The 16,135-nt window shown below is 58.5% G+C and overlaps 1 protein-coding gene across 2 annotated transcripts in view; it reads right to left on the bottom strand.

The window, feature by feature from the left end:
• Positions 1-14,267: 14,267 nt before the first annotated feature.
• The window catches only part of TAFA5 (TAFA chemokine like family member 5), a 204,518-nt gene continuing 202,650 nt past the window's right edge, over positions 14,268-16,135 (bottom strand). For both annotated transcript variants that reach the window (XM_020287834.2, XM_076006905.1), the window contains exon 4: positions 14,268-15,365. In XM_020287834.2, coding sequence (XP_020143423.2) covers positions 15,357-15,365 — 9 coding nt within the window. In that variant the 3' untranslated portion in view covers positions 14,268-15,356. The remainder of the gene's footprint in view (positions 15,366-16,135) is intronic.

Consider the following 16,135-nt stretch of genomic DNA (forward strand, 5'->3'; position numbering starts at 1 on the left):
AAGATATTAAACATGCATACCCTAATCCATAGAGTGATCTCTTAAAAAATACAAAAATGAATAGAGGCCAAAGGATAATTAAAATGAAATTCTAAAAATAATTTTTTTAAAATATAAAAGAATGCATGAGCAGAAGAACAAAAAAACAGAGGATCCAAAAAAACAAACAGAAACAATCAAACGGTAAACTTAAATATAGGCCTATCGACCATTGCATTCTATGTTAATGATCAAACACTGTAATTCAAAAACAGAGATTATCGGAGTTGATTTTTAAAAAGCAAGATATAACTATATTTGCCTACAATACATATACTTTAAATCTACAGACTCAGACAGCTGGAAAGTAAGTGAATGGAAAAAGATAAAGCATGTAAACAGTAAGTGTGAGAAAACTGGGGTGCCTGTATTAATGTCAGATAAAATAGACTTCATAGTTTACCCCAGTTAAAGAGGGGTAAATTTCATGATGACATTTCATGAAAATCTCTTCCAGATTTTCAGGAAGAGATAATAATGATAAATCTGTATGCTGATAATAACAGAGACTTTAAATACATGAAGCAAACATTAATGAAATTACAGGGATGAATACACACCTCCACAATCAAAGCAGAGACTTTCACATCCATTCATCAGCAATCCATAAAGAAACTAAAAATGCCCCAGGTGAGACATGCAGGATTCTAACAAGTATATCAAACATTTTGATCCAGTTGATGTTCACAAGAATTGAGAAAAAGTTGCCAAAATTAAAGGAAAATGGGCGATTTCACTCATATTTTAACATCTTTTAGCAAGTCTTAGAAAATATTGACAAAAATTCAATGAAGACAGAATATTTGAGCAGCATTATCAACCAACGTGCCCTGCTTGATATTCACAAAATACTGCGCCGACATTTATAGAACACATATTTGTTTCCAGTTAACATAGTGCATTCATGATTCCCCAGGATGGATAATACATATTAAAAGTATTAAAATTATACATAATACTTTGATCACAATGGAATTAACTTAGACATCAGTAACACTAAAATATCCAGGAAATACACACATATTTAGAAATCAAATGACAATTAATGGGTAAAAATGAAATAATTGAGGAAATTAGAAAAGTATTTGTAACCGAATGATAATGAAAACACAACAGAACAGAAGTTGTCCAATGCAGGAAAACCAGTGCTTGGAGGAAAAGTTATAGCTTTAAATGCTTATATTAGAAGAAAATCTGAAAAGAAACACCTAAGCTTTCACCTTAATACGCTGGGAAGCAAGGGTAGAGTAAACCCAAAGTAAAAGGAAGAAAAAAATGATAAGAACATAGATCAATGAACGAGAGAAACAGACAGGTGCAAGGTCAGGATGGATAGGAGGATACTTTGGGAAATGGTAGATATTTCATGATGCTGATTATTTTTATTATGGATCGAATGCTTGTGCTCCCTTCAAATGCAAAAATGTAGAAGCCCTACCCTCTAAATGCGTTGTATTTGGAGATGGGGCCTTTCGGAGGTAACTAGGGCTAGATGAGGTCATGAGGGCAGAGCCCTGGTGGATGGGATCAGCACCTTTTAAGAAGAGACACCAGAGAGCTCGCTGTCCCCCTCCATGTGCACACAGGGAGGACAGGCCAGGTGAGGACACAGCAGGAAGGGTGGAGGCCAGGTGAGGACACAGCAGGAAGGGTGGAGAACAGGTGAGGACACAGCAGGAAGGGTGGAGAACAGGTGAGGACACAGCAGGAAGGGTGGAGGGCAGGTGAGGACACAGCAGGAAGGGTGGAGGGCAGGTGAGGACACAGCAGGAAGGGTGGAGAACAGGTGAGGACACAGCAGGAAGGGTGGAGACCAGGTGAGGACACAGCAGGAAGGGTGGAGACCAGGTGAGGACACAGCAGGAAGGGTGGAGAACAGGTGAGGACACAGCAGGAAGGGTGGAGACCAGGTGAGGACACAGCAGGAAGGGTGGAGGGCAGGTGAGGACACAGCAGGAAGGGTGGAGAACAGGTGAGGACACAGCAGGAAGGGTGGAGAACAGGTGAGGACACAGCAGGAAGGGTGGAGGGCAGGTGAGGACACAGCAGGAAGGGTGGAGAACAGGTGAGGACACAGCAGGAAGGGTGGAGAACAGGTGAGGACACAGCAGGAAGGGTGGAGAACAGGTGAGGACACAGCAGGAAGGGTGGAGAACAGGTGAGGACACAGCAGGAAGGGTGGAGGGCAGGTGAGGACACAGCAGGAAGGGTGGAGAACAGGTGAGGACACAGCAGGAAGGGTGGAGAACAGGTGAGGACACAGCAGGAAGGGTGGAGAACAGGTGAGGACACAGCAGGAAGGGTGGAGAACAGGTGAGGACACAGCAGGAAGGGTGGAGGGCAGGTGAGGACACAGCAGGAAGGGTGGAGAACAGGTGAGGACACAGCAGGAAGGGTGGAGAACAGGTGAGGACACAGCAGGAAGGGTGGAGGGCAGGTGAGGACACAGCAGGAAGGGTGGAGAACAGGTGAGGACACAGCAGGAAGGGTGGAGGGCAGGTGAGGACACAGCAGGAAGGGTGGAGGGCAGGTGAGGACACAGCAGGAAGGGTGGAGGGCAGGTGAGGACACAGCAGGAAGGGTGGAGGGCAGGTGAGGACACAGCAGGAAGGGTGGAGGGCAGGTGAGGACACAGCAGGAAGGGTGGAGGGCAGGTGAGGACACAGCAGGAAGGGTGGAGAACAGGTGAGGACACAGCAGGAAGGGTGGAGGGCAGGTGAGGACACAGCAGGAAGGGTGGAGGGCAGGTGAGGACACAGCAGGAAGGCTGGGGGATAGGTGAGGATACAGCAGGAAGGGTGGAGGCCAGGTGAGGACACAGCAGGAAGGCTGGAGGGCAGGTGAGGACCAGCAGGAAGGCTGGGGGATAGGTGAGGACGCAGCAGGAAGGCTGCCATCTGCAAACCAGGAGGAGAGCCCTCTCCGGGGACTGAAATGGCCGGCACCTTGCCCTTGGACTCTCAGGCCTCCAGAGCTTGGAGAAGTAAACTCCTGTGGTTCAAGCCGCCTTGTCTGTGAGTGTTATCGCGGCTGGAGCAGACCGAGGCCGGGGTGATAGTTGTAAGAGTGTGTGTGCTTGTCAAACTCGCCAAATTGCACACTTTAAATATGTGCAGTTAAGCACATGCTGATCCTACCCCCAACAAAGCCAGATATTTAGACTGTTTATTGTAAATAAACTGTCCGAAGGTCTCAGAAGCTTTTAAATATTTTCTCAATCGGTTCTCTGTTTCTCAGAGTGGACAATTTTTATTGACCCGTCGTCAGTTTCACTGATTCTTTTTTTCTTCTGCTTTCCCCAGTCATCTGTTGAACCCATCTGGTACATTTTTTCAATTCATTTTCTGATATGATATTTTTCACCTCTAGAACTACCACTTTTTTAGCAGTTTTCATTTCTCTGTTGACATTCTCTACTCTGTTGAAATTCTCTTCACTCATCAATGCTACATTTTTCTTTAACTTTTTAGATACATTTATAGGAGCTACTTTGACGTTTCAGCTAATTGCAACATGAGGGCTGTCTCAGAGTTGTTTTCGACACCTGGACTTTGTCCCGAGCACAGATCACTCCTGCCTGTTTCTCTGCTCGTGCAACCAGTGTTGGTGGAAAGCTTGTTCTTGTAAGTGATATTCTGCAGATGCTCTGGAATGTCTTTTATTCTTCTAAGGCTTGTTGCTGTTTTTGTTGTTGTTGTTGTTGTTGTTGCATAGGCTGTTCACTTTGCCTGCTTTCAAATCAGCCTTCCTTGAAGTGAGCAGCAGGTGCTGTCTTTGCTTAGGTTTGCTGTTGTTGTGTTGTGTTGTTCCCGGCTTATGGCTACGTTTATTTTTTATCCTGGCCCAATGAATTAACCCCACATTGACTGTGCAGTTTAATGTTCATCTGCAAACTGGGGCAGCGTTTACACTCAGATTTGGGGGCTCACCCGTCCTCTAGGTCCTCTGCTTCTGAGATTCCTGAAACTGCCTCTTAACCTCTAGCTGCTCTGTCTGCCTCGATTTCTTCCGTTAAGCCACCAGCGTCCTCTCTCAGCAGCGTGGACCGTGCAGGTTGGGGAACAAACTCAGTCAAGGGCGTGGAATTCTTGCAAGTACCATCAGAAGTATTTCCGTCTGATTTCTGCCCCATTCCTCCAGGCCTGCCGTGAATGTGCTGCTCAGTGGTCAGCCGGGGATTTGGGCGGAGGGTAACTCCGGTTTCGGCTCTCAGTGCACCTGTGCCCCTGGCTCACAGGTGTCCTCCTGGCACGTCCAGCTGTCCTGACGCTCTGAGTGCCACATCCGTCATCCAAGCGGGCTGTGGTTTTCCTGCCACCTCAGTGGGGGCTCAGGAAAGGAACCCCGCACTGCCTTCTTAGCTGACGCAGGGGCACGCCTCCGAAAGCAATCTCTTCTCAGCTCCTTCCCGCCTTTGTTCATCTCCCAGTGCTCTCAGACTGTTGCTCTGAGCAATTGTGTTTGGGTCTTGTAGTTGTGCCTGCGAGAGGCATCGCCCGGCCTCATCGCCCTCTGTCCCCACCGTCCCCACCCCCAGAGCCCATCATCCCTTCCTGAATCTCCAAGGCCACTGCAGCGAGGACCATTATGTTTTCCGTCTCTTCCTTTAGGTTTTCCTGAACAAGAGTCTTCTGGGAATGCATTTCTGTCCATTTTTAATCTTCTGCAAGTGTCTTTATTTTACCCTCATTTCACAAGTATATTTTTGCTAGATATAACATTCAAAGTTGGAAAAGATTGTTTTTTTTCCCCGGTACTGCCAAGGCACCCCGTTGCTGTGTGGGCTCTTGGTCCCTCCGTGGTCTGTGGACAGCAGCGCTGTGCCCGGGATTTGTCCTGTGAGTCTGCAGCTCGGGCTGAGCTTGGCTTGGCCGTTGTTGCTTCTCCTGATGCCGCTGGGAGGGGCTCCCTGCTGGGTCACTCAGTGGCGGGTTCTGCGGGAAGTGGCTGGGGGTCCGGGGGGCTGGTCCTCCTTCCCCCCATCTCGCCTCTGCAGCATGGCCCAGGCTGGGTCCTGCAGTGGGGTGTAAGGGCCTCCGGGAAGCAGAGGGATGGGGGGACACTCAAGAGGCCACAGTTACTGATGTCTGTCTGCGTCACACTCGCTATTATTTGATTGGACAGAGGAAGCCACGCGCCCAAGCCCAGCAGCAGCGTGGGGTGACATGGGGAGGCGAAGCCAATGGGCTGTCGTCACTGCGACAGTCTCCAGCACACCCTTGGGCCCGGCGATTCTCCTTCAGTGAGGACATCAGCCCAGGGTCTGTGCTCACATGTCGTCTCCTCACCTGCCTGGCCAATCGTCGGTCTGCCCGTGTCCGGGTGCTGCAGCCACGCCGTCCTGCTCCATGACAAACACCAGCCTCCCCCAGGGCCATGCACCCTGGAACCTTCCAGAACCCACGGCTGGCTAGTCAGGGACAGTCTGGACACAGAGGAGTTCATCCACACGGGGAGGGGCCCTCCTTCCACCCGAGCCTGCTGGAGCTGTCTTGACCTCGCATGGAGGAGCCTCCAGCTCTGAGACTTGGGGGTGCAGAGCCCACTTGTCCTGCGGCCCGTCAGATAGAGCCTTCGACAAAATCCCAGTGCAGCTGTCCTGTCTGGAGGACAGTCCTTGCCTGGAGGACTCAGTTTACTCCAACGCACGTCTGGACACCGTTCAGCAAGGCTACGCCAGCCTTGGAGGATGCAAAGGAAAGAGCCGGAGCTCCCGGAAGAACCTCCCGGCTGGTGCAGCAGGAGGACCGGGGACACACACGCTGCTCAGAAGTGGACACAGGGGGGAGAGAGGAGAATCCGTGGGCACAGCCGTGGAAGAGCAGGGACAGGAGCTGCTCCTGGAGGAGCCTCCGTGGGATTCAAGCCACCAGACAGGAGCATCTGGACAGCGAGGGGAGCTCGAGAAGGAGACTGTGTGTGTGTGTGTGGGGGGGTTAATAACCTGCAGTGGGATGGGGTGCGCGTGCTCCTTGGATCAGGGCCGAGAGGGGGCCCCAGTGGCCTCCCCATCTCTCGGGTCCTGCCGTCCTCCCGCTCGCTGGCTGGCTGCCTCCCTTGCTCTTGCTCATACGAGAAGGCTCCTTTGTAGCTTGTTTGGAAAGATTGGCTTCATAGCATGTATTTGAGTTGCACAATATGATGTTTTGATATGCACAGACACAGTGAAATGATCATTCCGGCCAAACATGTTAACATATCTACACCCTTCCCTAATCACCCTTTGTGCACATGTGTGCGCACACGTGTGTGCATGTGTGCGTGTGTGTGCACATGTGGGCATGTACGGACAGGTGTATATACGTGTGTGCATGTGCAGACCTGTGTGTGCGTGCACATGCGTATGCGTGTGTGTGTGTGTGTGTATGTGTGGAAAGAGTACCTAAAACCCACTCTCAGCAAATCCCCACTGCACAATACCCAATACATGCTATTAACTCCAGCCCTCCTGCCACACCTCAGATTTCCAGACTTCGAATTCACACGACGACACGGGTTGAATCTCACAGACCCCTCAGTGCCATGAGCCTGGCGTCAGGAGGTGGGTCCCGGGCCCTGGCGTCCGGGGCTGTGGCCACCCCGACCCTCCGGGATGGGGCATGGCTCCCACGCTCCAGCAGGCTGGCTGGGCTGTCTCCACGGCAGGAGGGGACCTGGCCTCCCACTCCCTCGAGTTGTGAGCAGAGTGGCGTTCACCCTGTGCAGTCAGGGACCGCTGGAGAGAACCCAAGAGCTGATGGCTTTGCACTGTCCCCTTGCGTCTGCCACATGCCCCGGCCGTCTCTGGTCCTCTCTGGGAAGATGTTAACACAGACATGGAACTGCACCTGCGCCCACCCATCTCGTGGCCCACCCGTGCCCCTAGCGGGGAGGTGGCAGCCCACGGAGGCCCTGGTGTTGGAGGGGCCAAGCGAATCACACCTGAGCTCCACCCCAGGTGTGGGCGCTGTGCGCAAGGGTTCTGTGTCCAGGTGACACAACTGCAGTGGCCGTGGGCACAGGTGCTGGTGGCAGCATAGCAGGCGTGGACGGGGCTTCTGGGGCGTGGCTGGCAAGGAACACAGAGGACAGAGAGCTCCGCGTTTCTGTCTCCAGCACACCCTGAGTGGCCACATTCCAGGCTAAAGTCCGTCACCATTGCATTAGGACAAATTGTGTTGTGGCAGGCAGTGACCCCAAAATCTTAGAGTCTCAAAAAAACAATGTTTATACTCTCCCGTGTCCCGTCCACAGCAGGGTGGCCAGCTGGGGCGCTGCCGTCCATGCCGGGACTTGGGCTGAGCTGCCCCTCTCTGGGATGACCCTGTTTGGCGGCACCAGGACCTGATGGCTCTGAAACCTCCTGTTTCGGAGCAGCTGAAGCCCCTGCTGCTCACACCGCGTGGGTGGGGCAAGTGCCACGGCCACGCCCCAGGCCCACGGGGCGGAGATGGGGATCCTCCTCCCGGGAGGGCCACGTCTGGATGACAACAAGGCCACTGTCTTCCCAACCCGGGACAGGGCCGGTCCCCAGGGTCTGAGGGGGTGGTTGGATGTGTCGGTCAGTGGATGGAATATCATGCAGACACCCAGCCACGCAAGCCACTGAGGTGCGGCAGGAGGGTCACGCCAGAAGACAGGGCTGACGTGCGGGACGCAGGGGTGCGGGGGGTGCGTGTTTCCTTCCATTATGCTTTGTTCCGTGTCGGCATGACTTCATTCCAACAGCAAATAGAAATCGAGGGGAAGACACCGACCAGGGACCACACAGCAGCTGAGCTGCGAGCGAGAGGAGGCGTTTCGGCGCAGGCCCCGGGCCCCGCTGTGCGCAGGGCAAGTTGCTGCTCCCCCCGTGTGAGAGTTCACCGCCAGTGACGGGGACAGTGTGGGCGGCGGCGTGAGGACAAATGGGACCGACACAGCGGCCTTTCCACGGAGAACAGTGTTGCGGAGGGCAGGGCCCGTGCAGAGCTGGGCTGGGGCCCGGTCCCCTGACGCAGCCAGAGCCCTTGCACACCAGAGCCCCCTCCCCTCCCCTCCCCTCCCCTCCCCTCTCCTCCCCTCCCCTCCCCTCCCCTGCCACCATGCATGCCAGAGCCTTCTCCCCTCCCCTCCCCTGCCAACACGCACTGTGCACGCCAGAGCCCCCTCCCCTCCCCTCCCCTGCCAACACGCACTGTGCACGCCAGAGCCCCCTCCCCTCCCCTCCCCTGCCACCATGCACGCCAGAGCCTTCTCCCCTCCTCTCCCCTGCCAACACGCACTGTGCACGCCAGAGCCCCCTCCCCTCCCCTCCCCTGCCAACACGCACTGTGCACGCCAGAGCCTTCTCCCCTCCCCTCCCCTGCCAACACGCACTGTGCACGCCAGAGCCCCCTCCCCTCCCCTCCCCTGCCACCATGCAGGCCAGAGCCACCGTCCCCTCCCCTGCCACCGTGCAGGCCAGAGCCACCGTCCCCTCCCCTGCCACTGTGCAGGCCAGAGCCACCGTCCCGGGGCACCTACTCACCTGCCTTCCGCCAGCCCTGGCCGGCGCGCACGACCAGAGACCAGACGCGCGAACCGTCCTCCGCTCCGCAGTCCGGGCCAGGGACACAGCGAGGGAAGGAACGGGCATTTCCACGGCACGAGGCTGCCTTTGGAGCCAGGAGCCGGGTTTATGTGACCGTAAACAGGTGCTAGGGACGCGGGGCCAGCCCCAGGCTGCTCCTGGCTGACACCAAGGACGGCACTTTCGCCCCTCGGACGAGACCGCCCAGGCCTTCGTGAGCAGATGAAACAGGGTGATTGCTCTGGGAAGCGCTTGCCGGCCTCGCCTCTGTCTGCAGCCTTTGCCCGTGACGGGAACTTTCTTCCTCCCCCTGCGGCTGCTGGCAAACGGGGGCCGCAGCCCCTCGCCCAGGGGACTCGGGTCACAGCAGGGCCCCCACGACATTCGCCTGTTGCAGACAGCGCTATAAGGCCCCAGCCGGCCCACTGTGGCCCCCCAGCCCTGCCCAGGGCCCTTCCACTCCCTCTCCTTCCTCCCGGGAAGGCCCGGGCCCCTCCCTCACCCTCCTCTTTTCCTCCCTGAGCACCCCCACCCCGCGCTCCCCACACCCGCCCCTACCCCACCTGTGCTTCTGCCTGGGGAGGCCGTGGCATTGGCCTTCTCGGGGCTCTCGAGTCCCCCCTGCTCGCCACCCTTCCCGAGAGCACGAGCGGAGCCTGGGCCGGCCTTTCCTGCTGCGCTCACGCTGCGTCCCTGCACCTGCGCACCTGCCCGAGTGCTCAGTGAGCACCGGTGAATGAATGAATGGAGGAATGAATGATTCCCATTATCAGGGAACAGTCAGTACTTTGAAAACAGTGACACATCTAGATGGGCAGCAGCTGGTGGTAAGGTGAGCAGCAGCTGTGAGAGGTAAGCCCAGGTGAGCAGCACCTGTACAGGTGAGCAGCCCCTGTCAGAGGTGAGCCCAGGTGAGCAGCCCCTGTCAGAGGTGAGCCCAGGTGAGCAGCCCCTGTTAGAGGTGAGCCCAGCTGAGCAGCACCTGTACAGGTGAGGCCAGGTGAGCAGCCCCTGTCAGAGGTGAGCCTAGGTGAGCAGCCCCTGTACAGGTGAGGCCAGGTGAGCAGCCCCTGTCAGAGGTGAGCCCAGGTGAGCAGCACCTGTACAGGTGAGGCCAGGTGAGCAGCACCTGTCAGAGGTGAGCCCAGGTGAGCAGCGCCTGTCAGAGGTGAGCTCCTGTGAGCAGCAGCTGAGCCACACAGACCAGGCACAGGGACAGCCTCTCCCTGGGAGCTCAGGGGACACTGTGTCTGGTTCTTTCCCAAGTGTGCTGCTCCTTAGAGGAGCTTTTGTGAGTTCTTATTTTCTATGTCTCCTTTCATTTTCCATCATTTCCGTGCAGGCCGCGTCTCACAGCTCCGCCATCCGAGCTCGCTGCGGTTCTGATTCTGCTGCTGGTCTTTCTGCCGTTGCAGGCGTCTTTCTCCCCCATTTGTGGTTCTGTGGTCCCGTTTGGGGACTCTGCAGGGGAGCGCCCGTGTGCTTGAGCATGTCCCTGAAGATGGACACCGGGGCTCATCTCTGTCCCCAGGACTGACTGCACCAGCTGGGAGCACGGGCCCCAGTCCCGGGAGAGCGGCCCTTCAGCGGACGGTTTCCACCCAACGCTGTGACCTGGGCAGAGGTGGCTCCTGCTGTGGCGGTGGGGGCTGTGGGGGCCGGCCCTGCCCAGCGCCTTCCCAGGGTCTGGCGAGACCTCGGGGGCTCCGGAGGTCAGGAATCCACAGCGGTCCTCCTCAGACCCCGCCGGAGCCTGCTCAGCACACGAGCGCCATGGTGAACATGGGCGCAGGGGCACACAAACGCGCACACCAACACACACTCACACACACTCTCACAGTCATGCACACCAAAACACACCCAAACACACCACGCACACACACACCACGCACACACACCCCAAATGCAGCATGCACATACACTCACATGCATACTTACGTGCATCCCCCGCACTCATACACATTCTCACACACACCAAACACACCATTCACACACACACATATATGTGCATACTCTCACACACAGCACACCATGCAACACACACACCATACACACACCCCAAACACACCATGCACATACACTCATATGCATACTATGTGCATACACTCTTATATACACTCACACACATGTGCATACTCTCACACAGCACACCATGCAACACACACACCCCATACACACACGCCAAACATGCCATGCACATACACTCACATACATACTATGTGCATACACTCTTATACACACACACCAAACACACCATGCACACACTCACAGACATACTCTTTCACACACCAAACGCCATGCACATATACTAACATGCACACATATGTGCATACACACTCTCACACACCATACACACATACGTACACCCAGACTCACACACATCAAACACACCACACACACATGCACACATGTGCATGCAGACTCAACATGCACCACACACACTCACATGCACATATATGTGCACACATAGACTCACACACACCAGGCACACACGCTCACATATGTGCACACACACTTGTTCACACACACGCTCTACGCCAGGCCCCTCCGCCTGCTTCCTGCTGCTGTCCCTGCACACCAGCCCCACCGCACGGCCCAGTCCAGGACCAGCCACAGGGAGCAGCCCCCGGGCGCCGGTGACGCTGGCTGCCGGGCCGCACGGGAGCCCTGCTCCGCCCGGAGCCCCCCGACACTCCGGTGCAGCCCCTCCCGTGCAGCAGGCGGCCGCGCCGTCCCCCTGTGCGACCCGGCAGCTGAGGCCCAGAGAAGCAACCGCGCAAGCAGCGGAGCCCAGCGCAGACGGGCGGCGGAAACCCGCAGGGCGCTGGGCAGCTCTGCACTGCGGGCGCACGGGCGGGGCGCTAGTGCCCGGTCACCCCTGAGGGCGCCCGTGGGGAGAGAGCGCTGGACTGGGGTCAGGACCGGCTATGCGCCATCGTCATACGTCACCCTCCATCTCTAGGGACGCCTCCTGAGCCCAGCATGATTCCCTGTGCTGCAAGTGGGGAAACTGAGGCTCGGAGAGGAACCACGGTTTGGCCCAGGCCATCCCCACAACAAAGTGCCACGGGGCTCGGCTTCCGGCCAGGCCCGTGTGGCTCCACTCCGCTCCCGACCACGCGGCCGGCCCAGGCTGGGGAGGACCCAGACCCACAGCACCTGCTTCAGACAGCAGGGCCGGCCCCCAGGGCAGGGCACCTGGAGGGGGCATGGCCTCAGCTGCCCCTGCCACCGAGCGCTGGCTCAGAACAAGGTTGTCCTGGCGTGGGGGGGCCACCAGGGGTGGCCAGCGGGCGGCTCTGGGCAGAGGGTCCCCGGGAGGCTGAGGCAGACTCACCTGCGTCCTCTTTCTCGGTGGCCCGGCTGGCCCCTCCAGAGACCGGGGAAGGCGGGTGACGGTCGTCCCACTGGCGGGCAGGGGAGCTGAGGACAGCTATGCCGTTAGCAAAGGACAGGCCCTCGGGGCATCGGGACAGTGGCTCTCTTTCCAGACGGGGCGGGGGCCATCCCACTGCCCCAAGTCAGGTGAGGCAGTGACCTGCTTCAGTACGTGCTCCGGGAGCAGAGGCGCCTTTGAGGCCAGTGCCGGGTTCCCCAGTGTTGCCCCAACTGAGGGACTCCCCGGAGACACCCCTGACAGCCTGCATGGGCTCATGGCAGGAGGAGAGGCCTGGGTAAAGGTCCACACTGCTGCAGGCACGGGCTACAGCCACAGCATGACCTGAGCCCCCCGGTGGGGAGCTGCCCCCCAACCCCCACCCTGCACACTGACCCCAGCTCCGTGCAGCTCGGGGGGCTCCTCGTGAAAGAGGAAGGAAGAGCCAGCTGGTGGCCTTGTCCTGGCCACGCTGCCCCGGCCTGAGTCTGCACTGACCACAGGGCCCAGTGCAGCTCACAACACACCTGCCTGAGTGGGGGGCCGGCCGGGGCTCCCGTGGCAGCCGCAGCCCTGCCTCCCGCCGCCCTCCCGCCCCGGACAGCCGGGTCCTTGCAGGAGAGGCTGGGGCCTTGTCTCTGCCTCCACGGCTCCAAAGACCAGTGGCCCCTCTGTGAGATGAATCACAGGACATCGGACACTCCCACGGCTGTCTAGGTTGGTGCTTTGTAACGAGCAGCTGGAAAGTGACAGGTGTGCTTGACCCCGGCCGGGTGGGCCCTGGCAGCACCGGTGGGGCCCTGGGCGGGGCTGCTCCTCTGTGTCCAGGGCACCTGTGGGGCCGGCTCCTGAGACCCGTGGACGCCTGTGGCCGGCGGCCTCCCCGTCTGGCTGCTGGATCTCCCCACCGGGCAGGGGGAAATGAGAGCGAGACGTCATTGCATCTCGAGGGGGCTGCGCATGTGACCAAGGGATGGACCCAGGATTCAGCCCCGTGCTGGGCAGTGCAGGGTGTTCAAGGGTGACAGACACCCCACGAGGTGCCGTAGCCACCACTGTCCCTTGCCTGGGGCCGGGCCCCAGAGGCCATCCTTGTGGGTACAGAAAAACCCAGTGGGTTCACAGACTGCGTGGTCCACACACGGGCAGGGCCTCTGGTTTCCTGTCCAGGGACAATGTCCACGTCTGCTCCCTCCCAGGGCCTCTGTGTCAGCCCCAGCCATGCCGGTCCCACCAGCCGTGCCGGCCCCACCAGCCGTGCCGGCCACAGCCCCTCTCCCAGGACACCACGGCCAGGGAACAGAAGCCATGCTTATCAAAGGATTTTTTTCTTTATTTTCATAATTTAGCTGAATCAACACAAAATCGAATACTGTAAAACAAGAAAAAAAAATGCTGTAACATCTTAAATCTCCCGGGCTCTGCCCCCGAAGGTGTCTACACGCACGTTCAAAAGAAACAGGCAACGGACAGGAGCTGGTGGGGACGCTGGCCGGCCGGGGGAGTGGGGGGCCGCGGCCCGGGGACCCCGCCCTGCTCTGGGCGCAGCCGGGACCACCCTGCCTTCCCCGGGCCGCCACCGCTCCCGCTCCCCGACAGACCCCGGTCTGCGCCGCTCTCAGTCCGGGACACAGACACCTCTGGGTTGTGACGGAGAGGGGACAGAGAGCCTCTCGCGGGGGCCGGAGCAGGCCTTAAATAAACGGAGCTCCTTCCTACGTCTGTGGTCTACGGTAGCCGGGACAGCTTCTATATAGTTATGTGTTTTTTTTTTAACCTTTTTTGTTTCTTAGTAGCATAGAACTAGCATAATATCGTGTTAATCGGACTCTTAGGTAGTATACTGCAGCGGGCGCGCGTGGGGGCGCAGGGGCCGGCGGGGGGCTGCCGGGGACAGACCCAGGCCGCCCCGCACTCGTGGCCCCCGGCCCCCGACCTCCTCCAACATGAAGACAGAGGACTTCTGAGAATGGGGGGACGCGGACTCGGGGAGAGGGCGGCAGACTGGCCTCGAGACCCACAGGTGGCGAAGGGGTCGGAAACGGGGGGACGGGGCCCTCTGGAAGAGGCGTGGTCACAACACCGGATGCTCAACGCTCGCCGACACGGAGACCAAGGGACGGGTGGGCACCACCAAGCAGCCCGGAGGGAAGAGGGACCCGGCTCCCCCCGGGGCGCTGGTGGAGGTGTCCGGAGACCCCGGCACCGTGGTCCTCCGTTCTCTTCTCCCAGGGTCCTGTGGCTCCGCCAGGCGCCCCAGGGCCCAGGGCCGCCCCTCCCCCTCCCCTGCACCCCGCCCCGTCCCGCCCCACCCTGCCCGGCCCCAACCGAGGCTGCAGGGACACACGGGGCTCCGCCCGGCTCTCGGGACGGCCGGGGCTGCCACACGGATTGTTAAATAGGATTCTCTACAAATATACAACATATAAAAACTGTTAAATATATAACTTTAGGCTTTGCAAAATACATTTAATGATATCTCTTTCAAACAAGTGTTACTGCAGTGTTCCTTTAATTTGCTTTCTGGAGCTAAATGGCGTGTCGGATGCGGACGGCAGTCACGGGAGACCCAACATGCTCTTGGCAAATACGGGATTATCCAACTATCAAAAATGGAGCTGCGGAAGAGGCATGTTTACTGGTTAAACAGAAAGTGATTTTAGTACGATAGAGTCGGTCTAAGTACAGAGGAAGGCGGAGGTCTGCACTCCCGGGGGGCTCTCGGCGTCCGCGGGGGGCCCGTCTCCGGCCCCAGGTGCGCCATGGCGGCGGCGGTGGCCTCTTCCCGGCCGGAGCCCGTCCTTCCAGCTGGCGCCAGCGCAGTCCCGGGCTGCAGGCCTCTGCCCCGGCCGCTCGATCCACTCCGCTGTCACCAGGGCCGCCGGCATGTCTCTGCCTCGGGCCCCCGCCCCCCGCGGGCCCGGGACTCTGACAGTCAGGGCGCGTCCGCGGTGGGGCGGATTTTGCTCTTTGGTCTATCGGGTGTACGGAAAGTGTAAGAAAATAAAAGCGATTCGGACAGTCTGGGCACGGGGAGAGGCGGCGGCGTCCGCGCCCGACAGTCCCCCGGGCCGGGCGCGGTGTCTCGGGCCGGCCGGGCCGCAGCCTCCTCCGGGCGCCGGGCCTCCAGGTCCAGGTCCTGGTCCTCCGAGCGCGGGGCGGGTGCCGGGCGCGGGCAAGGCCGGGCTCCCACACACGCGTATTGCTGGCGCCCGGCGCCGCCCCCCCGTGTGTCCGAGGCCCGGCTTCCTCGACTCCGCCGTTCGGGCCGGGGCGCAGGACGAGGCTATCCTCGGCGGCCGCGGGGAGCGGGGCGGGCGAGGTCAGGGACGGGCGGAGGCCTGTGGCGCGGCGTGGTGGACTCTCCAGGGAGCCAAGGCCACTCCCGGGGCCCCTCGGGGGCTGCGTTCGTCAGGACACCTGGAGGGGAGGAGAAAAGAGAGTCAACCTCTCGCCACGACACCCCCGGCGCCCCCAGGCCCCCCACATCCGTCTAGGGCCGTTGCCTGCCGTCCCCCTCGGCCCAGCTGCTGTCCCTGCTGGCACCGTATCACCCACGGCGGGGTTTCATTTCTGCACCGTGTAGCACCGCTAGTTTCCAAGTGGATCCCTGCCTGCTGGCACGGCGACATTCACGGCACACATTCCAGTCCTTTCCTAGAGTCATACGTTTTCAACGGCTCCAGATTCATCTACCACGTTTCCCCCCAAATATATTTGTTTTTCCCCAAGAAGATACCCTAGGGCTTAGGTTCAGGGGATGAGTTATTTTCCCCTCCAAGCCTCAGCTCGCAGCACGCACAGGATGGCCGGGACCTGACAGGGGGAGCTGCTCGACCTTGTGGGTGGGGCTGCCCGCACCTTTCCGGTCACCTCTGGGACAGCAGCTGTCACGACGGGGCAGATGAGAAGGGCTGCTCGTCTTCTTGACCGCTCAGCAACGAAATGCATGGGTTGTGCAGATGCGCTGTGTGGCCACGCCCGTCACTAGGTCTTATTTTCAGGGTGGGGCTTCTATTGCGCACATGCTTAGACATCCTGCTAGGGCTTATTTTATGGGTAGGTCTGATTTTCGGGGAAACGTGGTAGTATGTTCTGAGACTGGATTAGGGTCTATCAGTTGCATCTTCTGTCGGGGCCCGGGGCACTGGGTGTGGGAGGCGCCCCAGGGCCACGTGAGGAGGGGCTCC

Source organism: Microcebus murinus, chromosome 10 (genome assembly GCF_040939455.1).
Source record: "Microcebus murinus isolate Inina chromosome 10, M.murinus_Inina_mat1.0, whole genome shotgun sequence".
Classification (NCBI taxonomy): Eukaryota; Metazoa; Chordata; class Mammalia; order Primates; family Cheirogaleidae; genus Microcebus; species Microcebus murinus.